This window comes from Trachemys scripta, chromosome 21 (genome assembly GCF_013100865.1).
Source record: "Trachemys scripta elegans isolate TJP31775 chromosome 21, CAS_Tse_1.0, whole genome shotgun sequence".
Taxonomy (NCBI): Eukaryota; Metazoa; Chordata; order Testudines; family Emydidae; genus Trachemys; species Trachemys scripta.
Genome location: NC_048318.1, coordinates 3,243,303 through 3,266,877, shown reverse-complemented (window position 1 = coordinate 3,266,877; position 23,575 = coordinate 3,243,303). Strand labels below are relative to the sequence as shown.

The following is a 23,575-nucleotide window of genomic DNA, read 5'->3' as shown; positions in this document are numbered from 1 at the left end:
CCCCCCCCCGAACCCTGCCCTCCTCCGCCACTCAGCCCTCGGAAGGGGAGGGGATAGAAGAGACGAAACTTTCCCCATCTCTTCCCGGAACTCTGCTCCCTCCTGCTCTCCCTGGGGGGCGGGGGGGGAGAAGAGACCTTTCCCTTTCCCCCGGGACCCTGTTCACCCACTCTCGCAGAGAGAGATCCTTCCCGGAACCCTGCTGCCCCCACTCATCCTTGGGGAGTGGCTCTTGTGCCCCTGGCTTAATTTTCTAGTGGGGAGGTTGCCTGGGGGGCCCTGGTGCCCCCCATTCTGTCCTGTGGCAGATGTTGCAGTCTATAAAGAATAGGGCTTCCCTGTAGGGCCCCCTCTGAAAAAAAAGCATAATTGTAATTTCTGATCCAGTTGTCACACAGCCCTCTGGAAGACTCCCACTGCTTTGTAGTGGGGGGGGGGAGGTGTTGCCTGGGCCTTGCCTGTATGTATCCCACCCACAGTATCCCATTGCTGTTCCCCAGGAGATGCTGAGATGTGCCTAGTCCCCTAGGCTGTGTTACAGCCAAGGGGGCTATGATTATCTCTGGTTTATGCCAGTTGATTGTAGGCCTAGAACTTCTGGCAATTTGCCAAGGCTTCTGGCAACAACACAGTGGTGGGGCCTCCCCATCTTCTCCTTCGCTCTGGCTGCTGGGGGCTCATGCTGCTTCCTTAGCTGTGGTTGCTCACTGGGAAGTGTGGAGGTTAGGTATAGACTGCGTTCCCAATTCCAGCTGTGTTTAGGTGAGATTAAGCAATGTTCATGTTCCCTGCCCATGTAATGTCATTTGAGACATGAAACTGAGATCCTAGTCAGCATAGGAAAAATTCTATGCTGCTTATAAGATAAGTTGCAAGAGTTGAAGTGTTAACTTTGGTGTCCAGGACTGATTCCAAGTGTAATTACAGTCTACCTCCCTAAAGTCCCTGTGTATTTTCAGTTGACTACAGAATTCTTCATATCTTGTGCTAAACAATTGTGTATCATAGCTGTGTATTGTCAGGTGGTTGCCATGATCCGCTTCAGAAGTGACTGCTTTCCGAGAGTAGATTCAATTGTGTATATAGACTGAAATGCATTTGGTCCTCTTGGGATGAAAGATGCTATGTTTGGCTGGTGTTTACCTTTTCATCTGAGTGTGATTTAGCTGTTTGCTACAAAGTAGCTTCAGCTGCTTATAGGCTGAGGACTTGAATCATTCCTGCTACAGCTGTATTGAGAGAAGGTTTTTTCCAGTCTGATTGCGAAGTTAGCACTCTCCTGTGTGTACTGCTGTGAACAACAACCCGTTGTGGTCTATAGCAGTTTCTTATGTTTGTAACTACAGTACTTGGTGTGGCTGCAAACTGTACATTAGGTTGCTGCTAAGTCTTAAACTGTTGACAGGAGTTCCAAGGCCTAGTGTGGACATGCAGATAGTCTAATATCCTGTGGTTTGGATTACTGAGGGACAACCACTTGGTTCTAGAGAACTTTGAAGGCTGGTTTACAGCTTTAATTTGATCGGGGTCTCCATACTCTTCAGAGTTAAAACTATTTGGTTACAGAGCTAAACATCTGAGAGATATAAAGTGAAGGTATAAAGATAGATAAGAAACAGGTGATTCAAGAAGGCTGTTTCAGTTGGCATGAGCTGCAGAAGAGAGCTGGGGGGGGGGGGAGAGGATGTACACACACATGATCTGGGAGGAGGGTCCATGAGGTTGCTGGGGCTATGCAATGAGGGGTTTTACATACTCTCCCTATGAAAAGCATGTTATTGAGTAATGATTCCCAATGCAAGAGAACAAGTTGTGATGTAAGGCAGATGCTATGAACTAAAGGTGAGGACACAACAGGAGCCTGCAAAGAAGACTCCAGCAACTAGAACTCTGGGCATTTGTATACAGGGAATTCTTCTCCAGCTGTAGTGCAGGCTTATATCCCGCTGCATGAAGTGTGTACAGCTCTTCTATGGTGGATTAATTGTTTTATTTGTTTTTCTTTTAGGAGCGAGGTGGAAACAATTCTTTTAACCATGAAGCTCTTACACTTAAATACAAACTGGACAATCAGTTTGAGCTTGTGTTTGTGGTAAGTAAACTATGTTAACAGCCCCTCCTCTCTGACGAGGTGTTTGGGGCAGGTTTATAGGGCTCTGTGTCTTCCTGGAATGACATAAACCCCTAATAAGCTATATTGGTGTATTAATAAACAGATACTTATTAGAACATCTTAAACTCAAGACACTGCGCATGGCTGAAAAAGCCTCTGTTCAGAGCAACTGTCCAGTCTTGCTTCATGACCTTGAGTCAGTTACTATCACAGATGCAACAATGAAGCACAATGTGATGTAACTCGGATATCTACCTCCAAGTGCAGAGCCTTTGAGGTGAAATTAACATATGAAAAATATTTTGAAATCCTTAGATAAAATGTGCTCTACAATTTCATTTTAAAAATAGTGATAGGCTATTGTTATTCCAGAACAGCCATTTGTTACCGAGCAATAATAGGGTGTATGGTTTGTTATAATATTGACCAAGGACTCCCGGCTGCTATTGTAGTGAGGTGACTTGTCCAATTTACTTGTGAAGTTGAATTGAATCTCCCAGGTTTAACAGGGTACATTAGAACGATCCATACAAGACTCAGTGGCCAATTGTAACTGGTACTCCAGTTGCATTTTGGGATTGCTTCTGGTCCATTATGTATAATGGAGGTGCCATTGGTGAGTGGGTTTAGGAGCCATGGCACTAGAGAGCACTGAGATGTCATCTTTGTGTGGGTGGCTGGTCTAATTCCAGTGGTGATTCTAACAACCCTTTCAAGTAAGGCTCAGTCGACAAAAATCTCTCTGAAATCTAAAAATCTGGGATTTTTACTACAGGAGGCGGCCTGGGGTGAAATCCTGGCCCTATTGAAGTCAGTGGCAAAACTCCCATTGACTTCATTGAGGTTGAGAATTTATCCTTGGTCTCATCTGAGTGTGTCAGTCTCTAACAGATCCTGTCAAAAGCCTCAAGTAAACTAATATGGGAGTCCCCCTTCCCCTTTGCTATAAGTGGGAATCTTAGAGCCTTAAGCCGTGATGACGGTGCCAAATATTTGCATTCTTTGCTTGGCATGGATTGAATTGTCAGCAGCTTTTTATGTACATTTAGCCAGATTTCTTTCAGTTTACAGTTTTGTTTTTAGTGTTTGATTTAAATGAGTTTGAGGATAGCCATGGGTTACAATGTGCAGATTAAGGCGTCCGTAGCACGTGTATTTACCATCTGATCTGTTCTGCCTAATGGTTCTGGATGCCCTTGGCTTGGGGTCAAAAGCCAATCCCAGATTAGCCAGGTCCCTCTATAAGGTCATCTTGGATGCCGTTCGTACACCCTTTGTCCTGAGAATAGCTGCTCTATTTGGGGATGTGAGTGAAGGCTCTGTATTGCTGTGAGGTAATCCACGGCTACCCCCTTCCTAATGTGGTAAACAGTGCCTTTGTATAGAATAATCTGTACAGTAGGTATGAAGGAGAATCCCCCTCACCCTTTAGTGCACTTTAAATTTAGGGATAATTTAGGGCCTGATTCTGTGAGATGTGCCCTCAGCAGGAGAAAATGACCACAGAGTTGGACCCTAAAAAAGTGCGTTAGTGGGTGTGTACTAAATGAACTTTGAGAGTAGTTTTTAGCAATACCTGCTGCTATTTTGATCTATATTCAGCAACGTGTGTGTGGCTAGTGGCTATTTTAATCATCCAGCACTGTAGATACTAGCAGTTCTAGCCTTATGATGTAGAGTAGGGTTGAGATCGGTCTCCATTGGAAATCAGGCTTGTGAAGCTGTATAGTACGTTACAGTTTCTAAAAACTAATTTGGTTAATGTAATGGTTTGAAATAGTAAAATGAGGACACATTTCAAGTTGAAATCTAGTACATTTAAAAAAGTTAGAAATGGCTTCATGTCGTATCCCTGCCAATTTGTGATTTTTTTACAATAACATCTTCCTATTTAGGTTTTTTCTACCCTATCTGTGAAAGTCCAATTCAAAGGAGAAACTGACTATATCCAAAGTTCTCTCAAATGTACAACAGCCCAAGAAAAATGAAGATTTTTTTTCCTGATAGTTGTTAGTATCATCTTAGGTGTTTGTAACAATAGTAGATATAGTATTTTCCAACCTGTGTTTTTTTAAGTTGATTGTTTCCCGTTTAACTTAAAATGCTAATACATAGAATTTTCCTTATGGCATCTTTGAAAGTTTCTGATCTCCAAAGCTTTGAAGTGGACTCTGTAGTCCTAGAGAGGGGTCTCAAACTCTAAGCCCGCGGGGCATTTGCGGCCTAAGAACCTCCCCAATGTCGGCCACAGGACTCCAGCAATTTTGGGGCCGGGTCTCTCCCTTGCCCCCGCCTGCCACCCCCGGGTGCTCCCCTGCTTGCATGTCACCACATACCCACTCCCGCCCGCAAACTCCCTCCCAGAGCCTGCACCCCAATCCCCTACCCCAGACCTCCTCCCAGAGTCTTAGGCAGGTTGGGGGGGTGGGTTCTGAGTGGCATGAATGACATTATTGGCCTGCTGGGAGGATTTGAGGACTGGCACTGGCCCTAAGGTAAATTGAGTTTGAGACCCCTGTCCTAGAGTCATAAATTATCTAATTGTCAAGATGGCAGCTTCTTCTATCTCCTTTCTCACATTTAAGCTATTTAGTGGTGGTTCTTGCTAGTTAGATGTAATGATAAGAATGTGTTGCAGGGTATCTTCCTTTCAGCTAATAATACACATAGTGTCTGCTTTCTATCAATGCTTGTAACTTTCTGTTCACTTCCTTCCAGGTTGGGTTTCAGAAGATCCTGACTCTAACCTATGTGGATAAGTTGATAGATGATGTCCATAAGGAGTTCCGGGATAAATACCGCAATGAATTCCAGCAGAAAGGCACTCTGGGGCTCCTCAATGGCACCTTTGATTTTAAAGAGGATTTTTTACACCTCCTCCGGTAACGAGACCATTTCTTTGCTGCGTTCAGTTTCCTTGTGTCTCTCCTTTGTGCTGTGTTTTGAATGCCCTATATTAGGAATTGGCAAGTGGTCTGTGTAGCCATATTATGTCTGTGCACTCATGCAGTGTGTGCTGTTTGGGCTCTTGTTTTGGCTGTCTGTCGTCCATGAGGAATGTTGGAGGAAGTGTTGTATAATGGTTAGTGCAGGGGACTGAGTGCACTTCCCCTGACTTGCTGTGAAGCTCACTAGGCATAACCTAAGGATCCCATAGTGTCCAAAAGAGTTTGACTAAACAAAAAGTCTCCGTCAACTGAAGTCCTATGTGAACTGTATCTGACTGGAGCAGGAGATGGGAGCTCACCTGATCACAGGCTGTTACGCAGATGTGGCTACTATGCCAAAGGACTTCTCATATAGAAGTGAACTCGGGCTAGATACTCAACATCCAATGTCCTGGATTGGACCAGCCAGCATGGCTGCTTTCAGTGCCCCCCTCTATCTGGACCAGTGGAACACTGAGGTCATCTCATTCAGAACGCTTGGGTCGGGGTCGTACTGCATTGTCAATTTGGAAATAACTGAGCTAGCTGTACTGCCCCCAGCTGGCTCTCAGTGATATATGCCAGTCAAGGTGGTGGCACTTGGCCATCTTGCACCCAACTTCACATCAAGGGTCATCCCATCAACAGATCTTCTGTGCTGAGGCAGGCTTATACTGTGAGTGGGAACAGAAGCAGGTGGTATAAAAGGTGTTCCTTTTGAGTCCATCTTCACTCCCTATTCAGCCAACCTCTCCTTCCCCCAGCATCCCTGATATGACTCACTGCTCCTTCACAAGTGCCAACTCTGACCAATTTCCAAGCTATTTGACTGTAGAAGCCTTTGGAGTGTTTTTCATCGATGATTGAGATCCTTGATTGTGGGGTTAGAGTGGGGCAGATAATGTCCTAGTTAATATGAAGCCACGATGAGTAGAAAGTCTGTTTCCCTCCCCAGTGAGACAAGCATCACAGCCTCTGCCAAAGGAAACAGGTGAAATCGGTGGCTTCAGGTTCGGGAATGATTGTTCCTGATAGAATTGCCAAGATTTGGTCACGATTTAAAAGGCAAAAATAGTAACTATTAAATCCTAAATGTCAGATAGGAAAGGCCCAAAAATGATCCTGCCCATTGCCCACATCCCAGTTTGAACTTGGAACCTACAGGGTATTTACTTACAGGGTATTTCCTAGTGTTTTGCCCAAGCAGTGGGGCTTCCACAGCCTAATCCCTGGCCCATATCCGGTGCACCTATTGATTTGTAGGGGTTTCAACTCTGGGATAGGAATGGCTTGTTCCAATCTTCATTCGCTTCCACCAGCTGATGAAGAGCATCCTAACAAACCCCTCCTAAAGGCCAGGAAAGGTAGTAGGTACTGAATGAACAAACATCAGTTTCTTAAAGATGCAGATTTAGTCCATGGGAGTCTCAGGTTCCAGGTTTCCTCTGTTAATAGGAAATAAGTTGTTGTATGCAGTGTTGTAGCCATGTCAGTCCCAAGATATCGTGGTGCATTTGTCCAGAAATTCTTCTTCAAGGTGGCCCGTGAAGAAGTTGGCATATTGGGGAGCCATCCTGCTACCCATGGCTGTTCCTGTGGTTTGGACAAAGTGTTTGTTGTTGAATGTAAAATTGTGATGGGTGAGGATGAAATGGATGAGTTTGGGGTGAATATCTGAGGGTTGTCCGGTGGCTTGTAGATATCTGAAGCAGGCAGCTATGCCGTCATTGTGAGGGATGTTGGTGTAAAGGGCAGTGATGTGAGGATGGTGTTCTGAGGGAGGCTGTTAATGTTGTGGAGTTTGTGAAGGAAGTTGCTTGTGTCCTGGAAAAAGAAGGCTCTTTGTGTTGTAAGTGATTTGAGAATGATTTCTATGAGTCCTGATGTTCCGTGAGAGCCATGGCCACCGATGATGGGTCTGCCTGGTTCCCCTGTTCATTTATCTTGGGAAGCATGTTAAAAGTTCTTCGGGGATGAGTTTGTGGAATTTCTCTTGGAGGAGTTTGGGGAAGGATTTGATACCCTTAAATTCCTGGGGAAATTGTGGTGTGGGGTCATCTTTGAGTTCTTTATACACCTCTACCCCGATATAACACAACCCAATATAACACGAATTCGGATATAATGTGGTAAAGCAGCGCTCCGGGGGGGCGGGGCTCGGCTCACACTCCGGCGGATCAAAGCAAGTTCAATATAACGCGGTTTCACCTATAACGCGTTAAGATTTTTTTGGCTCCCGAGGACAGCGTTCTATCCGGGTAGAGGTGTAGTAGGTGATGTTGGAGAGTTGTCAATTGGCCTCGTTATCATAGTCATCAAGTTGAGGACAGCTGTGAGCCCCATGTGACTGTCAGCACCCACAATGCCCCACTTTAGTTAGTGCAAGTGCTCTTGGTGAGAACGTGCAACACCAGCAGAAGGAGAGTAGTGTGGACACCCACAGCCGATTGAATTAAGTCGACCTAATTTAGTAGTGTAGACAAGCCCTGAGTACGTTTCGCAGGCCTGAAGAAGAGCTCTGTGTAAGCTCGAAAGCTTCTCTCTCTCCCCAACAGAATTAAAGATCCAGTTAAAAATATTATCTCACCCAGCTTGTCTCTCTAACAGATGACAAGCACAGATAAGACTGTTTTTTCAGGAAGAGAAGATGTTCAATAATGTCTTTCATCCCTTGGCTTTTTGTACAGTCACATAAAAACTGCATAACAAAAAACAGAGCTTAATACTGTTAGTCAACAAGTGAGTAGAGGCACTGGGACACAGCAAAGGGAGAAAAGATGTCTTCAGCAGAGATTTGAAGAGCTGGAGTCTAACCCCAGGGAGTTGAGGTTTGCAGTATGGTAGGTGTTGCAGCTAGACTCTTGCTCCAGTGATTATCATGGTGTGATGCTAAGTTCTGGACCTGGACTGTATTTTGGAGCGTGAATAACACTCTTTCTTTTTGATCAGGGAAGCAGAGGAGAGCAGTAAAATCCGAGCTCCAACTGCCATGAAGACGTTTGAACAGTCTGTGAAGTCTCAGAAGACTGTCAAGTCTATGATAGAAACTCGAGGGGAGAAACCAAAGGAGAAAGCCAAGAACAAGAAAAACAAAGGTTCCAAAAAGGAGGGTAAGTGGATGCAAGTGACAGATCCGTGCAGTGGGATGAGCAAATAGCCCAGAGGGCTCCAAAACCAGGCTGTGACCAAGCCCTCAGTGATGGTAAACCAGCGCATACTTGTCTGCAGGCACATCTGCCCAGTAGCATCTGTTACTGGAACAGGTTGATTCAGATCCACTATTCTAGTTGCTTTTGCCCTTCTGTGGCTACCAGCGTCCCTTGCCCTGCATGTAGCAATTGATTCAGTGAAACGGACCACCAGCTGGCAGGTCAAGGTGCATGACATGCAGACTTGCTGCTCATTTGCTCTGCCTTGTTTCATACAAGCTTAGGTCAAAATTTTCAAATTTGGGTGCCAAAAGGTAGGGACCTAAATCAAAATAGTCTGACTGACTCCAGTGCTCGGCACTTGTGAAAAACAGGTTCCTTTGATTAGGTTCTTAAATATGGATTTAGGGTCTGACTTCAGTGCCTTTAAGCCTCCACCAGGTGCAAGCTCTTTTGAGAGAAACCTGGGAAATTAGCAGAGGGGAAAACTAGCATTAAGGTTATAGGATTAAGCGCTGTGGTCAGGGAAATCCCAAAGTTCAGGTCACTTTGTCACTGGCTCAGTCACTGCCCTACTTGTCATTCTTTCCCCCCTATTTAAATGGAAAACTTACTGTATACCATAAATCGCAATCACGGGAGATGGCTTCCCTGGGAGCCAGCTCATAACACTGCAACTTCTGGAAAAGGTTATGATCGCAAACCTCGCTGCCTTCAGACTGAAATATAAAATTAACTTCCGTCTAGTTCCAAACTCTTCAGCTAGGGGCTAGAGGCACACACAGATCCCTTACACAAAGGGGTTTATGTCCTGATGAGCAGGGTGTAGAAACCTGGATAAATGTTTAGCATTGCTGAGCTAACTCGTCTGGGATTCCCTGACTCCTGAGTGCTTGTCAATTGCTTGATCACCTTTTAGCACTGAGTAAAAGCTGTTTCCCTTCAATCATGTGTGTACGTTGTGGTGAGGGCTCTGTCTTGTCCAGCTTCAGGAACCGAAGCTGCTACTGTCCCCAGTAAAGCAGCCCCAGATGCAAAGCAGAACCCTCCTGCAGCAACTGGGGACAGGGAGGAACTGACCAAGGATGAGATCCTGCAAAAGAACCGTGAGGAATTCTTCAAGAAGCGCCTGAAAGGAGGAGAGAAGTCCAAGTGAGTGAGAGGATGACAGACCTGTGTCCCCCTCTCCAATCTGAGAGAGGTGGTGGTGGTAGGGTGGCAGATCTGTGGGGGAGGGTTTCATCCATTAACAGTGGACCAGGATCTATTTATCATACTGCTTTTGAACCACCAACTTTTGTCAGTTGTTCTTAATGTGTTGGGTGGATAGTGGGCAAGAAAGCTTCAGACTTTCTTCCTTAAGGTGGAACAAACAGATCTGCTTTTAAAATACCCCTCCCTAGCATTACAATGCAGGAATATCCCATTGTTCCAATGACAGTGATGACCTGTGCCCTTTCTAATCCTGAGGACTGGCACATGGTGTGGCTTTTAAGGGCTTGTGCTCTTTGAAATGTCATTGCCATATTTCCTGGGTGAAGGTGAGGCAGCAGTAGGTTACCTTCAAGGCCGGCTCCAGGGTTTTGGCCGGCCCAAGCAGTGCCCCCCCCCAAAAAAAGCTGCGATCGCGATCTGCGGCGGCAATTCGGCAGAAGGTCCTTCGCTCCGAGCGGGAGTGAGGGACCGTCCGCCGAATTGCCGCCGAATAGCTGGGCCTGCCACCCCTCTCCGGAGTGACCGCCCCAAGCACCTGCTTGCCAAGCTGATGCCTGGAGCCGGCCCTGGTTACCTTAGGGCTCTAATGAGGTAGTCTTAAACAAGACACTGGCTTTTGAAAAAGTATCTCCTTGAGCTTGCTTGAAAGTGTGGAGATGGCACTTTTTAGGCCCTCTGAGTGATCCAGTGCTGTCCACATGTCTGCCCTGTGCATGACCAGGAACTTAAACAAAGGGTGAAATCCTGGGCATATTGAAGTCAACGGGAGGTATGCCGTTGACTTCAGTGCGGCCAGGACTTCACTCAATGTGAACTTTTTTGAAAATCACCTGATCAGGCTGCAGCAGCTATTGGAATGCCAGACACTCAGTCTGCCAGCGGTGGCAAACTGCCATCATTCAAACATCTCCTGTGGCTTTTGGCTTCTTTAGGATGCCCGTGTCATTCACTGGAGGGTGGGGAGAAACACTTTTTGGATTCACAAACTGACCAAATTTTATCTGGAACAACTGTACAACCCTGTTCCTCAGTGGTACATGTGACTCAAAAGAGAAGGGTTGTATTGGACTAACAGTTAGAAACCTCCTCAGTGATGGGATTCTTATGGTAAGAGCAAAGGGCGCATGTTGAATTGTACTGGGGACACCTACAGATCAAAGCAATTCGTTGCACTAAGTTTGACAGCGGTACGAGGTCAGAGTTGAGGCTGGCTGGGTGACCTTTGCAGTACGCTTCTATACTTCATCTTTTTTCAATTTAACCATAACTTGCTATCTTTCTAATCTTTGGATGGTTAACACGAGTCTTCCCTGAATGTTGCCCGTGCTTTCTTGACTACCTCCAGATTAAAGGGATGCTAGCAACTTACCCTACAAACTGATGGGGGTCAGAAAAGAATTCTCAAAGCTGGGGAGGGATGTTATGGAAGTTCTCTCATTCGCTGAAGCATCAACATATTGGCCACTATGGAATACCTGGTGAACCAATCCCACATTGTAAACCCTATAAACTCATCCCATTCATATGGGAGACACCCCTTGCTTAAAATCGCTTCTTGTAGTCCACTCATGGTGGGACTGTCACTGCTGTCATCAGAGTTTGCTTTAATATCTTCTCCTCTGCCTTCCCAGCAAGTCCCCAAAGCCTGAGACTCAGAAGGAGAAGGGGAAGAAGCCCCGCGTGTGGGAGCTGGGGAACTCTAATGCCAAAGTACTCGATTATAGTAACTCCACTACCAATGGAAACACAGACACTTGTCCCACAGAGGAGTATGACCCTGACATGGTAAGGTCCTAAACATTCCCCTTCTTATAGAATGATTAGCCTCTGTGCTAGGCCCTGGGGCATTGCCACTGCAGCTTACCTTCACCTGACTTGTACTCTCAGATGGAGATCCTGAGAGTGGCCCAAGCTCCATGGCTGGATTAGAGCCTGCAGAACTGAACAGAAACTGGGGGTGTGACTGCTACAGATGAGGTCTTAGTTGGGCAGTGCCTTCCCACTAGTTTGCCAAAGTTATTGCTCAGTCTCCACTAGGTTGTGGAAAGCTGCACCCATCTTGCTCCTCATGGTGCTCTTACAGTTTTGGACCTCAATGCCAGAGGAATCATCTCTTGGAGGAACTGAAATCAGCTCCCCAACTGCTAGAAAAGCTGTGTGGGGGAAGGTGGGGGAATCTACCTTAGGGGGATATCCATGCAATATGGAAGGTTGTTTTGTAGATGGAGCAGAGGGCTGGGAATCGGGACTCCGGGATTCTATTCCTGTCTGTCATTGCTTTGCTGCGTGATCTTGGGGGAAGTTATTTCAGCCTTCTGTGTAAAAGGAAACCACCACTTAGCTCACTAGGGAGTTGTGGTGATTAGACAATATTAATAAAACTCCCCGAAGTCCCCGCAGGTGCTACAGATGGTCACATTATTCTGACTGGCCCCTCACAAGAGTTCTCTGTAGCAGTGAGCCAGTGAAAGAAGTCAACTAAGGCTTAAATGCCAGGGTCTGATTCTCTTTATGGCTTCCCCTCTCCCCTACCGCCATCCTTTTCAGGCCCTAGGAGATCGCGATCGGGAGCCTGGCCGCCTTTATGATCTTGAATATGAGAGTGATGAAGAGGAACCTGAAGAGGAGAAGGTTATTCAGAACCCTTCACAGCCCAGGTAAGTCCTCCTGCAGCCCCCCTATCCCAGCTATCTCCTTGCTTTATCTCCTACAGCTTTTCCTCCAACATGTCCAGTCTGCTAAGCTTGTATAGAGTAGCTTACATGGATCTCGGGCACTGCTAGTTGATGCCTTGGCTTTAGGAAGGAGGTATTGTCTTAACGCACTACATGCTTTTGGCCTGCTTTGTCCCAAACGCTGGTGCACATGGCGAATAAGCAGTCTGCTGTGAATGGCCCTTCCATTTCTGCAGGCTGAGTCATTAGACTAAATGATCCTGTAATCACCACCTCCAAGCCGGATCTGTGTTCCCTCAATGACTCCTGATATACCGTTGGTACCTCTCTCTGGGCGTGGTAACTGAGCAAAACCCGTGCTAGTTCCCAGACGACTTTGGAACTTGTTTCGTACAGAAGTTTTTTACAAGGTGGGGTTTGCAAACCTAGCTCCATCCATGCTGCTCACAGATCAGCTAATACAGACCAGCGCCCAGTTTGAACTATTGCCTGTTAATCTGGTTCTCCTATTAAAATGCCATGGAACTAGGGAGCAGGTCAGTCCCAGAAGGCAAAAGTGACCAGTTGCATATTAGCTTGAGAATTGCAGTCATGGCTGTCCAGTCTTCTCCTCCCTTTAGCTGCTATTCTCTTCAAGAGCATCACCATCCCTTTACGCTTGAGAGCTGTAATGTGTAACCACACTTCGCTTGTTCACAGGGCTAAGAAGGGTGGTTTGGGAGGCATGTTTGGGATGCTGAAAGGCCTGGTGGGTTCCAAAAGCTTAACAAGAGAGGACATGGACTCTGTGCTGGAGAAGATGAAGGATCATCTGATCGGTAAGTCTGGAATGTCTCTTACAAACTAGTACCCTGTGGCCTTGCTTTCGGGATCAGGCTCTACAGCGACTGGTCTGCATTTGGAAGGAGCCATTTCTCCAGTCCTGTCGCTAAAATTCTATTTCCTTTTTTTGTATCAACAGTCGCATTAAGGATTTAAAGTGACTCTTCCAGGAAGTGGGGTTGTAGCTCCGCCACGGATGCTGTAGGTTGCCCTGAATTTTACCCTGTTAGCCAGTGATCATGGAACTGTTGCTATTTCCAGCCTTTCTCTTCAACTCTTCTTCCAGTATTGTTCTTGTCTCTCCTTAGCGGAGTTTGGAGTTCGGTTATGTCCTTCCACACTGTCTATAAACTGTGCTGCAGGAGCGTTGCATATGCTATTTCCACAGCATGTGTTGTGCTGCCCTGAATATATGTGCAGAACAGGGCTCGTGGAGGGAGGCTAACAGAACAAAGGATGTTGGGGATGTGTCCCACATACAGCACTCACCATCAAAAGTCCCCCTTGATGAGCCTTTGCCTGGATGCATGGGCCTGATTTTAAACTTGTTGAACTGGGGACTCACTTACCCAGTGTCCTACGTTGAGGTAGATCCTTGTGTTTTGAATATTGAAACAAACCTGTAACATAGCTCTGACTACAATGCTGGTGTAAAATTTCTCTCAGGGACGTTTGCAAGTGGATCAAGTACATTGAGCGGCCAATTCTTCTGTGATATCAAGGTCGTAGGTGAAATCCACGACTATCACGTATCTTTCCTATGGCATGACATGCTGGATAATCCCAGTTATGTCTGACATGATACTCTGTTGTTGGACTAGTTGATAGAGTGGTGCTTAGGATAGTAGGCCTGTAGGTTTGTGTGTGTCTGCACATTGTATTTAAGAGATCCTACTCTTTATATATTCTAATTGGTTTGCTCACATTCTGTAAAATGCTTCTTGGGTTGTACTGGTGACAAGGTAGGCAATGGTCAGGTTCTAGTGACAATCCTAGATTTTTAAGAGGGCAGTAATTCACCCACATCAAATCGAATCAGGCTGAACTGAATATAATGCACTTTTGGAACAGACTCAGAAGGGAACTAGTGTCCCAAGCAGTGATGTGGATGGGTTCAGAAGTTCTTGTCTCATCCAGAGGACTCTGATGAGTAGGGGAGGAAGATAAAATGGTTGGGATCATTGGCGTTGACTGTTGTGGAGAGAAACCATTGGCCCCAAAACAGGATCTGTACTTCCCTGGGGGTCTGACAGTGAAGTCCTTGCTTTGATCTCCCTTCCCTTGGGGTGGGGGATTGCTTCGGGGCTGAAAGATCATTTGAGGAAGCATCTGGGCTGTGGGTTGTGACCGGGGATAAGAGGGCACATTTCATGCCCTTCAAGGCCTTGAGAAGGGCATCTGCACTCATTGTCCATATTGCTGTCTGCTCTAGAGCAGGGTATGATTGGCAATGCCAAGCTCTGCTCTCCCTCAGGGGTGGATTACCCTCCCTTGGAGCTGGCTGGGATAGAGACCTTCTGGGGGGACTGAGAGAACCCTGAGTCCTGTAGCCCAAGAGTCTCGCAACGCTAACATCCGCTCCTTTGGCTTTTCTCTTCCAAAGCGAAGAACGTTGCGGCTGAAATAGCTGTCCAGCTCTGTGAATCGGTGGCTAAGAAACTGGAAGGGAAAGTGATGGGCACCTTCACCAGTAAGTGTTTCTGTCCTTCCATTCAAGGAGCTGCTCTGAGTTCTCTAACCTATTAGCCCAAGTCTCTGTAATGCCGTCTCATTCTTCCCCCACCCACTGCCCTGATGCTTGAAACAAAACGTGCCAGTCGCAGCAGATCACTGCTGCTTTTCGGCTGTGTTTCAGCCCTTCTAATATTCCAAGGGACATGGGACCCTGGGCTTGTTCCAGCCTGCCCTTGAGGCCTGTTTGTGCTTGCATAGCCTAGTCTCTAGTTGCTAAGTGGCTTGTGACTCTCAGTGCATGTGCAGAAGGGGATAACCTCAGCCCGTGTTTCTCCTGCTGGGTAAGCACCTCTCCATGGTTTAGGAATGTCTAATCCACTGCAGTTCTGGATTCCTGTAGTTTGGCCTTCAAAGGATATGTGTGGGAGAAGGTTAAATCTGTGATGCCAACCTCTGCAGCAGTTCACAAGTTTAACCCCTTACACCCAAGAGCTGGGATTTGCTAGTGGGAAGCTCTGCTGCAGTCGATGAAACGGGCAGAGGGCCAAAGGATGAGCAGAGGCCTGAGAATCTATAGAATGATGGTTGCTCAATTTCACACCTTTTCGTAGCAGTCTGGGGCAGGAGTGAATGAATTCATCCATCCCTGCTCCAGGCTAGAAAGGAGGACTTCTATGGAGGAGGCAGCAATTGTTCTAGAGACGCACTATCAGGGGAGGTCAGCAAGTGAACCTGATGGCACAATCGGCAGATTAACAAGGGAACAGCCAGTCTGCTCCAAAGGGAACCCACATTCCTGGGCGTGGCAGTTGTGAGCCAATCTAGGTTGCATTTGACTGTTATGCTCCTGAGATGCTGTGGGGGAAGGATGGGCAGTGCTCCAGCCACCTCATCTGGGATCAAATGCTGACAAAGGTTCCTCTAATTCCTTTCCCAGCGGTGACCTCAACAGTGAAGCAGGCCCTGCAGGAGTCCTTGGTGCAGATCCTGCAGCCCCAGCGCCGTGTGGACATGCTGCGTGATGTCATGGACGCTCAGCGCCACCGCCGGCCATATGTCGTCACTTTCTGTGGTGTCAATGGGGTTGGAAAGTCGACCAACCTAGCCAAGGTAGGGCGCAGTCTGCATGCGTTCTCAGGGATCAGCCTGGTCACTTCAGGAGGATCCACCCTCCTTTCCTACTTATATTCCGGAGACACCATCTCAAATCCCCTTGGGCTATGGCACCCAGATCCCTAGAACCAAAATGTTAGGAAAAACCATGCCTCTGTTCAGTTCACTTCCTTTGTGGGTCCAACAGCTCTTTGAATTTTGTTGTGCTGATGGGCAGCTCAACTTCCTAAATCATGCACTAGTGTATTGCCACTAGTCTGCACTACCTAGTGGGGATGGAGAGCTGGTGTGTGCTCTGACTCCATTCACATGCACACCTCCTTCCCTGCTGAAAAGCCCCTTGTCAACATCAGCAGGGAAGAAGAGATCCCACTAACAAATCACCGTGCTAGTTACAGGGACTTCTACCAGCCTAGTCAATTTCAAAGCCCTGCACGTTGATCTTTAAACCCATGGCTTGGCTAATTAAACTGAGGATCTGGAGAAGCTGCCGCTTAGGACTCTTCCCTGTGTCCTTACCTCCCTCAGGCTCAGTCTGGCTTAGATGATCAAGCTCTTCCTACAATGTGTGCAACTGACTGGAAGGCTTGACGTGGTAATATGAACAGTGCTGTTAAATGCCTGACTCAGGCTATGCTCTGAGATCAGCAGGAAGGAAGCCCTGAACTGCAGCAGTGATGTTGTCATCCCTAGGATAGAGCTGTCACTAGAGGCCAAGACTGGCCAGTGTATACAGCCCTGAGCAGGCAATGGACACACACTGAAGTGCTTTGGCATCCTTAGAAGGCTGTGTAGACATGCAGGGTATTGGTTACTACAGGCAGAGCTTAGTGATGCCTGCAAGCATGTGTGGGTTCTATTGGGATTGGAGATAGGAACCAGTGCTGGCTTGATCACTGCCTCGGTGTGGTGTGTTCAAAGGGGCATTTCTGTGGGGATGGAGGGACGGGGGGGCTGTAACTCAGCCAAGGGATTTGGCTGGGGCCTGAGATGGAAGCACCTGTTGGCATTATAGAAGAGCATGAAGCTGGTTCCCTTTTCTTTTTGGGGAGTGGGAAGGGGCGGGGGGCTCTCTCCTCTGGAGACTTGGGCCCTTCCCTACTTGATTTGTCAGTGACTGCCTTGGGCTGGGACATTTGGGGAATCTCCTTTGGCGACCTTTGGGATGGTGGGGAATGACGCAGCAAACTGCCTGCGGGTGGCATATGGGGCTGGGAGCTGAGCACAGCTGGACTCAGGCTGAGGATGGCAACAGGATCTCTTCCTCCTCCCCCCCCCCCCCCCAGATCTCTTTCTGGCTGATTGAAAACGGGTACAGCGTCCTCATTGCCGCCTGCGATACGTTCCGAGCGGGAGCCGTGGAGCAGCTGCGCACGCACACCCGCCGCCTGAACGCTCTGCACCCCCCAGAGAGTCACGGCGGCCGCACCATGGTGCAGCTCTACGAGAAGGGGTATGGGAAGGATGCTGCTGGCATTGCCATGGAGGCCATTTCGTATGGTGAGCCCTAGCCCTGCCTTGGCCGACTCCCGGGCGTCCAGAACGGCAGTCTGCTTTCCAAGCCAGGAGCTGCTGTTCTAGGGGAGGGCGAGTGGTCACGGGGTGTGAGGTGGGAATACCAGTCAGGACTCCTGGCGTATCGCATAAAGGTTTCAGCTGGGGTGGGGAACTGGACTGTTGGGCTGTGTTCCTGGCTTTGTCATTGACACTGCAGGTTTGCCATTCCTTACTGATTCCTCACCACCACACTTGTAATAGACCCCCACCTCCTCTTCAGGTCCCCGGCCCAATGGACAGGTCAGGAACAGCCCCTGGTGGAGAGCTGGGTGGAGCACAGACTGGAGATCAGGGAACGCTTCCAGCAGTGGGGATGGATTCCTCCTTCGTCCAGGAAATCAGTGACTTTGTGCATTAGCTGCTGTGCCCTCTCTTCTGAACTTGAACAGCATAGGGGGGTGGGGTAAGCCAGTTTCATAAGGGTCAGTGTATGCCTCAGTTTCCCCAGTTGGGGATCAGTTTGCCTAGTGAAGGTTGAGTAGAAATCTGCCTACTGGGGAAGGTTTGAACCTACCTGCTCGAGAGAAGGGCCCAAGCTGTAGCATCAAGCTGACCTTCCCCAAAGTGCAAGGCTCTTCATCTGGGGTCTTGCGTGGGCCCACAGTTCTAGTCCCCTAATTTTTATGCTGACTGGTCCAGTCGCAGGGAGGGGATTTATTATGGGTTGTGAGTGTCTTGCAGTGAGAAAATTTTGTAAGGGGGGGAAGAGACTTGAGTAAACCCCTGAGACTCTGCAGAAGGGCAGTAGCTGGAGGAGCAGAGTGAGTGTGACTAGAACTCTCTCAACTTGCTTCATCTCATAACCCCCTTCACTTCTTTTTTCCCAGCACGTAACCAGGGGTTTGACGTGGTGTTGGTGGACACTGCTGGCCGCATGCAAGACAACGCCCCCTTGATGACAGCTCTGGCTAAACTCATTGCAGTCAACACCCCTGACCTGGTCCTGTTTGTCGGGGAAGCCCTGGTGGGAAATGAAGCAGTGGATCAGCTGGTTAGTTTCTGATTCTTTAACCTCAAACAAAATTCTACAAGAGGGAGAAGGCCCCTATTGGCATGAGCCTCTGTGTACACTTTGGGAGCTGCTCCCATACCAATGATGGACACTTGCTTAGAAGAACCTACATGGACTTATTTCCTGGCTGTATTTTTCCCCTAGGTCAAGTTTAACAAAGCCCTTGCTGATCACTCCATGGCCCAGACACCACGTCTCATTGATGGAATTGTGCTCACCAAATTTGATACCATCGATGACAAGGTACGATGGCCATTCACTTCATACCCGGAGATTGCTCATTCTTTCTCTCCCCATTGGAATCTTCTATTTTTAATGTCTTTTTAAATGACCCCGTATGGATCCTCTTCTTGCTGAAACCAAACAGCTGGGGAGAAATTGAGTAACTGTTTCTGACCTCAACAGGGCATGTTCTTTTGATGCATCAGTCAGATACTCGCACCCCTGAGACTCCTCTCACATGGCCTTCTTGTCTTTGGATCTACTTTCAAGTACCGTATATACTCATTCATAAGCTGAACATTTTTGGTAAAAATGTGATGCATCGAAGAGTGGGGGTTGGTTTATAAATAGGTCTACACCAAATTTGATTATTTTAAACTCTATGGAATCATTGAATATCTAATACAGGGATCGGTAACCTTTAGCATGCAGCCCGCCAAGGTAAGCACCCTGGCGGGCTGGGCCGGTTTGTTTACCTGCCGTGTCCACAGGTTCAGCCGATCATGGCTCCCACTGCCGGAGTTCGCCGCTCCAGGCCAATGTGGGCGGCGGGAAGCAGCGGCCAGCACATCCCTCGGCCTGCGCTGCTTCCTGCAGCTCCCATTGGCTGGGAACGGAGAATCGCGGTCACAGGGAGCTGAGGGGCTCCATGCCTGCAGACGCTCCAAGTAAACAAAACATCCTCACCTGCCAGTGGCTTACCCTGACGAGCCGGGAGCCAAAGTTTTCCAACCCCTGAAATACAGGGTCAGCTTATGAAAGGGTCATACAGTTTTTGCTATTGGGGGGCAGCTTATAAATGAAAGGGCTAATGAACGAGTATATACGGTAGTTTAATGACTTCATGTTCTACTTTGGGGTGGGTGGTGACTGCTGGATAATATCACAATATTGCACCAGGGCAAGTGGAATCTTTATTGTAGATCTGAATGTTTGGTCGTCTAAATTGAAGCTATTCCGATTGCTCCCCAACAGAGATCGCTTTAGAAGGGCTGTAACAAGCAAGACACAAATGGCCCACCAGGGAATCCTAGTGCAGATCAGTACTACCAAAAACCAAAACAAACTCCAAAACTTGAGGCAAATTAAAGCTGCTCTAAATCTGTGCTGAGCTAAGGCAGTTTTCCCTGACACAACTTACAGCATAAAAACCTCTTGCACTCTCAAATGTCCTATTGATGGCAGCAGTTCAACTGTTCAGGCTGTGGAGGATGTCAGCATAGCCCTGAGAAGGTGCTGGCCTCAGAGGGTGCCCATTGCATGCCTGTTTCTCTCTTTTTTTTCCCCTGGACTGGTGTGTTAGGTATAAAAACCTTCACTGGCTGAAAAGGTTTACTCTCCACACCAGTTCCAGCTAGTGTTACCTAGCAGCAGGGGGTTTGGAAAGGCAAAGTGTCATTGTTCTTCCAGGCAGGGGATAGTTGCTGGAGAGATGTTTGAGCCCTCAGCAAACGGTATCTGATTCTGACCATTATTAGTGTCAGTGCTGGACTTCACAAACATGGCTCAGTTGGGAACTAAGAGCCTTGCTTCAGTTGTCACTGCTACAGTTCCATTGAAAAGGTGGTGGGGAAGGCAGGGGATGGTTCATTTTATGCTGAGCCATCCACATCTGTAATTAGTTGAAAAGAAATTAAGGTCAGGAATGACCAGGTCATTACTTTTGCTGGCCCTTCTGACTGTTCACACTGGAGCTTTCAATTTCCTACTATTCGTACAACTGCTGGGTCAATATGAAAACTTACAGCTTAAAGCCCAAGAGGCCATTGTGACCGTCTGTGACCTGCATAACAGAGGCCAGAGGACTTCCCTAAAGTAATTCCTGTTTGAACTACAGCAGATCTTTTAGAAAAACATCTCATCTTGATTAAAAAATTTCTAGTTATGGAGAATCCACCACAAACCATGGTGAGTTATTCCAGTGGCTAATTCCCCTCACTGTTAAGTGTACTCCTTATTTCCAGTCTGAATTTGTCAGCTTTCAGTGCTGGCCATTCGATTGTGTTAGACCTTTCCCTGCTAGATTGAAGAGCCCATTATCAATGGTTGGTTCCCCTTGTAGTTACTTAGACTGCGATCAAGTCACTCTGTAACCATCTCTTTGTTAAACTAGAGAGATTGAGCAGCTCGAGACAATCAGTATAAGGCAGGGTTCTAGTCCTTTAATTGCTCTTCTTGTGACTCTACTCTGACCCGTCTCCAATTTATCAACATCCTCAAACTGTGGGCACCAACACGGGCACAATAACTTGACTCTTCCCCTAGCCCTGGAGCATACGGGGCAGTCCGGGGGTGAAGCCTGCAGAACGGCTACCCATTCTGGGGCTGGCAAAGCAATTCCCAAGCCTGCTGAAAGTGAAGAGTGAGGGAGGGATAGCTCAGTGGTTTGAGCATTGGCCTGCTCAACCCAGTGTTGTGAGTTTAATCCTTGAGGGGGCCATTTAGGAATCTGGGACAAAAATCTGTCTGGGGATTGGTCCTGAGGTCCCTTCCAACCCTGATATTCTATGAAAGCTGCTTCCCTGAGTTACACCAGGATGTGCTTGAACCCTCCATGGTAATGTTCAAGCTCAGTGTTTTGCCCTGTTCCAGTGAAGTTTCAGGTGGATTGATCAGTCTGTTTCCTAGAAGCCCTCTGCAGTCTTGGGGAGCCTTATCACAGCATTTAGCTCTGAGAGGAGATGATGCAGAGCCACACAAGCAACAAGCCTGACTTCCTGCAGGGGCACCTGGCCATCACTGCACCCCCTTTCATGGTAGAATCAGAGGGATGAGCTGCCCTTCCCAGTGTGATTCCATGCTTGTGTCTGTCACGGCAGCTCCTCCCTGCCTGGATTGTAGGCAAGAATCAGACACCAGCACTGATTGTTTTGGCATAGTACCACTGCCTGGTGGGGGAGTCCATGCATGGTAAAAATTGGGTGTTGTCCTCTGCCCCAGGTAGATTTCAGCTGCACTGTACATTTGCTTAAGTGCTACATCTTTGCTCTGGTTCCCTGCCAAATCAACCATTGACTTTGAAAGACTGTTTCCATTCAGAGCTCTGAACTGTTGTGGCCCAGGAAGACAAGCAGCTGCTTTAAGGTCTGTCCCACAGGCTGTTTATTTAGCTCCAGGTATCAGCGTTAGAACTTGTGCTCTGTTCAGTGTGAGACTATGGAAGTGCTGATTGACTGGCAACTCCCTCAGACTTGTGAACACAGTTTAAAGAAATTCCTAGGCACTATAATACCTTTGTACAGGAATCAGGCCATTGTATTCTAAAGCTACAAACCTGGCACCTTGAAGTTTAGTTGACTGCAACCCTAACATTAAGCTGCCACATCTCATCTAGTTAAAATAGTCACACCATCTTCTTGCATACCAATCAGATTCAGCTAGACCCTGCTCCAGTTCACCTGGCTATTCAAGGAACCATTGTCCCTTCTCTCACTGTAGTAAAATGCTCCCTCCATTTGCAAGGGAACTCTATCTGCCTGAGACACTTCCCTAGCTAATCTAAGCAAACTGGTCTCCTGGTTGGACACAGGAGTCTTTCTTGCAGCAGAGATGGACTTTCCAGAGTTGCTTTGATTTATCCTATCCCATGGGGCGGAGAGGGAGTTCAGGTTGTTTAGAACCTTAACTTGAATTCCTGGCTGTCAGCCCCTTAAGTTCTCTGGTCTATCAGAAGAACTCCCTTCTAACTTGCTGTAACACTAATGGAAATTCAACATGCCCAGCATACAGGCTTCTGCTCTAGCCAATCACACGATGGTTTTGTTAGGAGTGGGTTGTACATTCAGGCAGAGTCCTGTTCAGCAGATCCCCTCAAACCAACTAATTGATGATCTTTCTTCCACAGGTTGGTGCTGCAATCTCCATGACTTACATCACTAGCAAGCCAATCGTGTTTGTTGGTACTGGACAAACCTACTGTGACCTGCGTAGCCTTAATGCCAAGGCTGTGGTCACCGCTCTCATGAAGGCCTAAAATCCAATTATTGCACCAAATTGCTGTTTGCAGATGTCTCAGAAGAACGTGCTTTACAATGTGACTGACTTGTCTTTTCAGTGTAGTGCGAAACAGAATGAAGGGATAACAGAGCAAGGGGCTGCTGCATCCACTACTTGCTTGAATACTTCCTCATGGTTTTCACCAGTGCACACCCCTCCCTTCACCTGATGCATGACTTTAACCTTGGAAGGAGGTTGCTGTCTTCAATCATGTTGCTTACTCTGTTTAGCTACACTTCTTCCATATTTATTGGCTGTAAAGCTTATTTTTGGGAAGCAATTGTCTCCTTCAGGTGGAGCACCTTGGTCAGATCAGCTCTGTGGCCTTCAGCCAGTGAAAGCCCATCCCCCTGGATTCCTTCATTCTAAGTGACTCAGCCTCCATGCTTTGTAGAGGCTGAAATTAGAGCTTTGTATTGTTCATATCTTGTGAGGGGTGTTTAAGAGCTGCAGCACTTCAGGGCTGCTCTGCCACTAAGCATCTATGGACTATTTGGTTTGTTAACGGTATTCTTGATCCTATGAGCCAATCTGGATTTTGAGACTTAGTGGGATCCAAGAGTATAAGTGTCCCAGGCCAGGGGCTGATCCTCTGCTGAGCTCTAAGGCTAGCTTTGCACATTCCATAGAGCAGAAATAGATGCTGCTTCGTAGCAGTTTTAGTGTCTCCAAGCTGATTAATACTCGCTGCTAGCTGTGACCATGGCAGCTCACCAAAGTTGATAAACCAAAAATAGTAAGTCTACTCCTCTGTGCTTGTCAAGCAGGGGCCTATAGGGAAAATGCTGAAGTTGCCTTAAGGTCCCTAGTTCCATTGTCATGGGACTCCTAAAGCAGGGCTGCCTAGGGTCACTACAGCTTATGGCAAGCAGACTTCCCCCCCAGGCAGGAACGGTTAATTGCTAAGAGCTGTATCTCCATCTAAGCTGCAAGAGCATGGCCTGGATTCTGGCAAGCTGCACTGCCTTAGGGTATAGGATAGAGCTGGTTTTTGTACTGCAAGACCCCCTTCCTTCCTCAGCTGTTTCCACATGCCTCCTTCTCACCAGTCTTGAGGATTAAACTGATGCTACCAGAACTCTTGCCTGCTGTCCCTACAG

General features: G+C 47.5%; 1 protein-coding gene across 1 annotated transcript in view; it reads left to right on the top strand.

Annotated features, from left to right (window-relative positions):
* SRPRA (SRP receptor subunit alpha) overlaps window positions 1–22,751 on the top strand; it is a 28,160-nt gene extending 5,409 nt beyond the window's left edge. The window contains exons 2-14 of the mRNA XM_034754377.1: window positions 2,009–2,092; window positions 4,832–4,995; window positions 7,990–8,150; window positions 9,176–9,341; window positions 11,036–11,189; window positions 11,952–12,061; window positions 12,779–12,897; window positions 14,505–14,591; window positions 15,513–15,685; window positions 16,975–17,188; window positions 18,073–18,236; window positions 18,402–18,500; window positions 22,324–22,751. Of these exons, the coding sequence (XP_034610268.1) occupies window positions 2,009–2,092; window positions 4,832–4,995; window positions 7,990–8,150; window positions 9,176–9,341; window positions 11,036–11,189; window positions 11,952–12,061; window positions 12,779–12,897; window positions 14,505–14,591; window positions 15,513–15,685; window positions 16,975–17,188; window positions 18,073–18,236; window positions 18,402–18,500; window positions 22,324–22,452 (1,824 nt within the window). The 3' untranslated portion in view covers window positions 22,453–22,751. The remainder of the gene's footprint in view (window positions 1–2,008; window positions 2,093–4,831; window positions 4,996–7,989; window positions 8,151–9,175; window positions 9,342–11,035; window positions 11,190–11,951; window positions 12,062–12,778; window positions 12,898–14,504; window positions 14,592–15,512; window positions 15,686–16,974; window positions 17,189–18,072; window positions 18,237–18,401; window positions 18,501–22,323) is intronic.
* The last annotated feature ends 824 nt before the right edge of the window (window positions 22,752–23,575 follow it).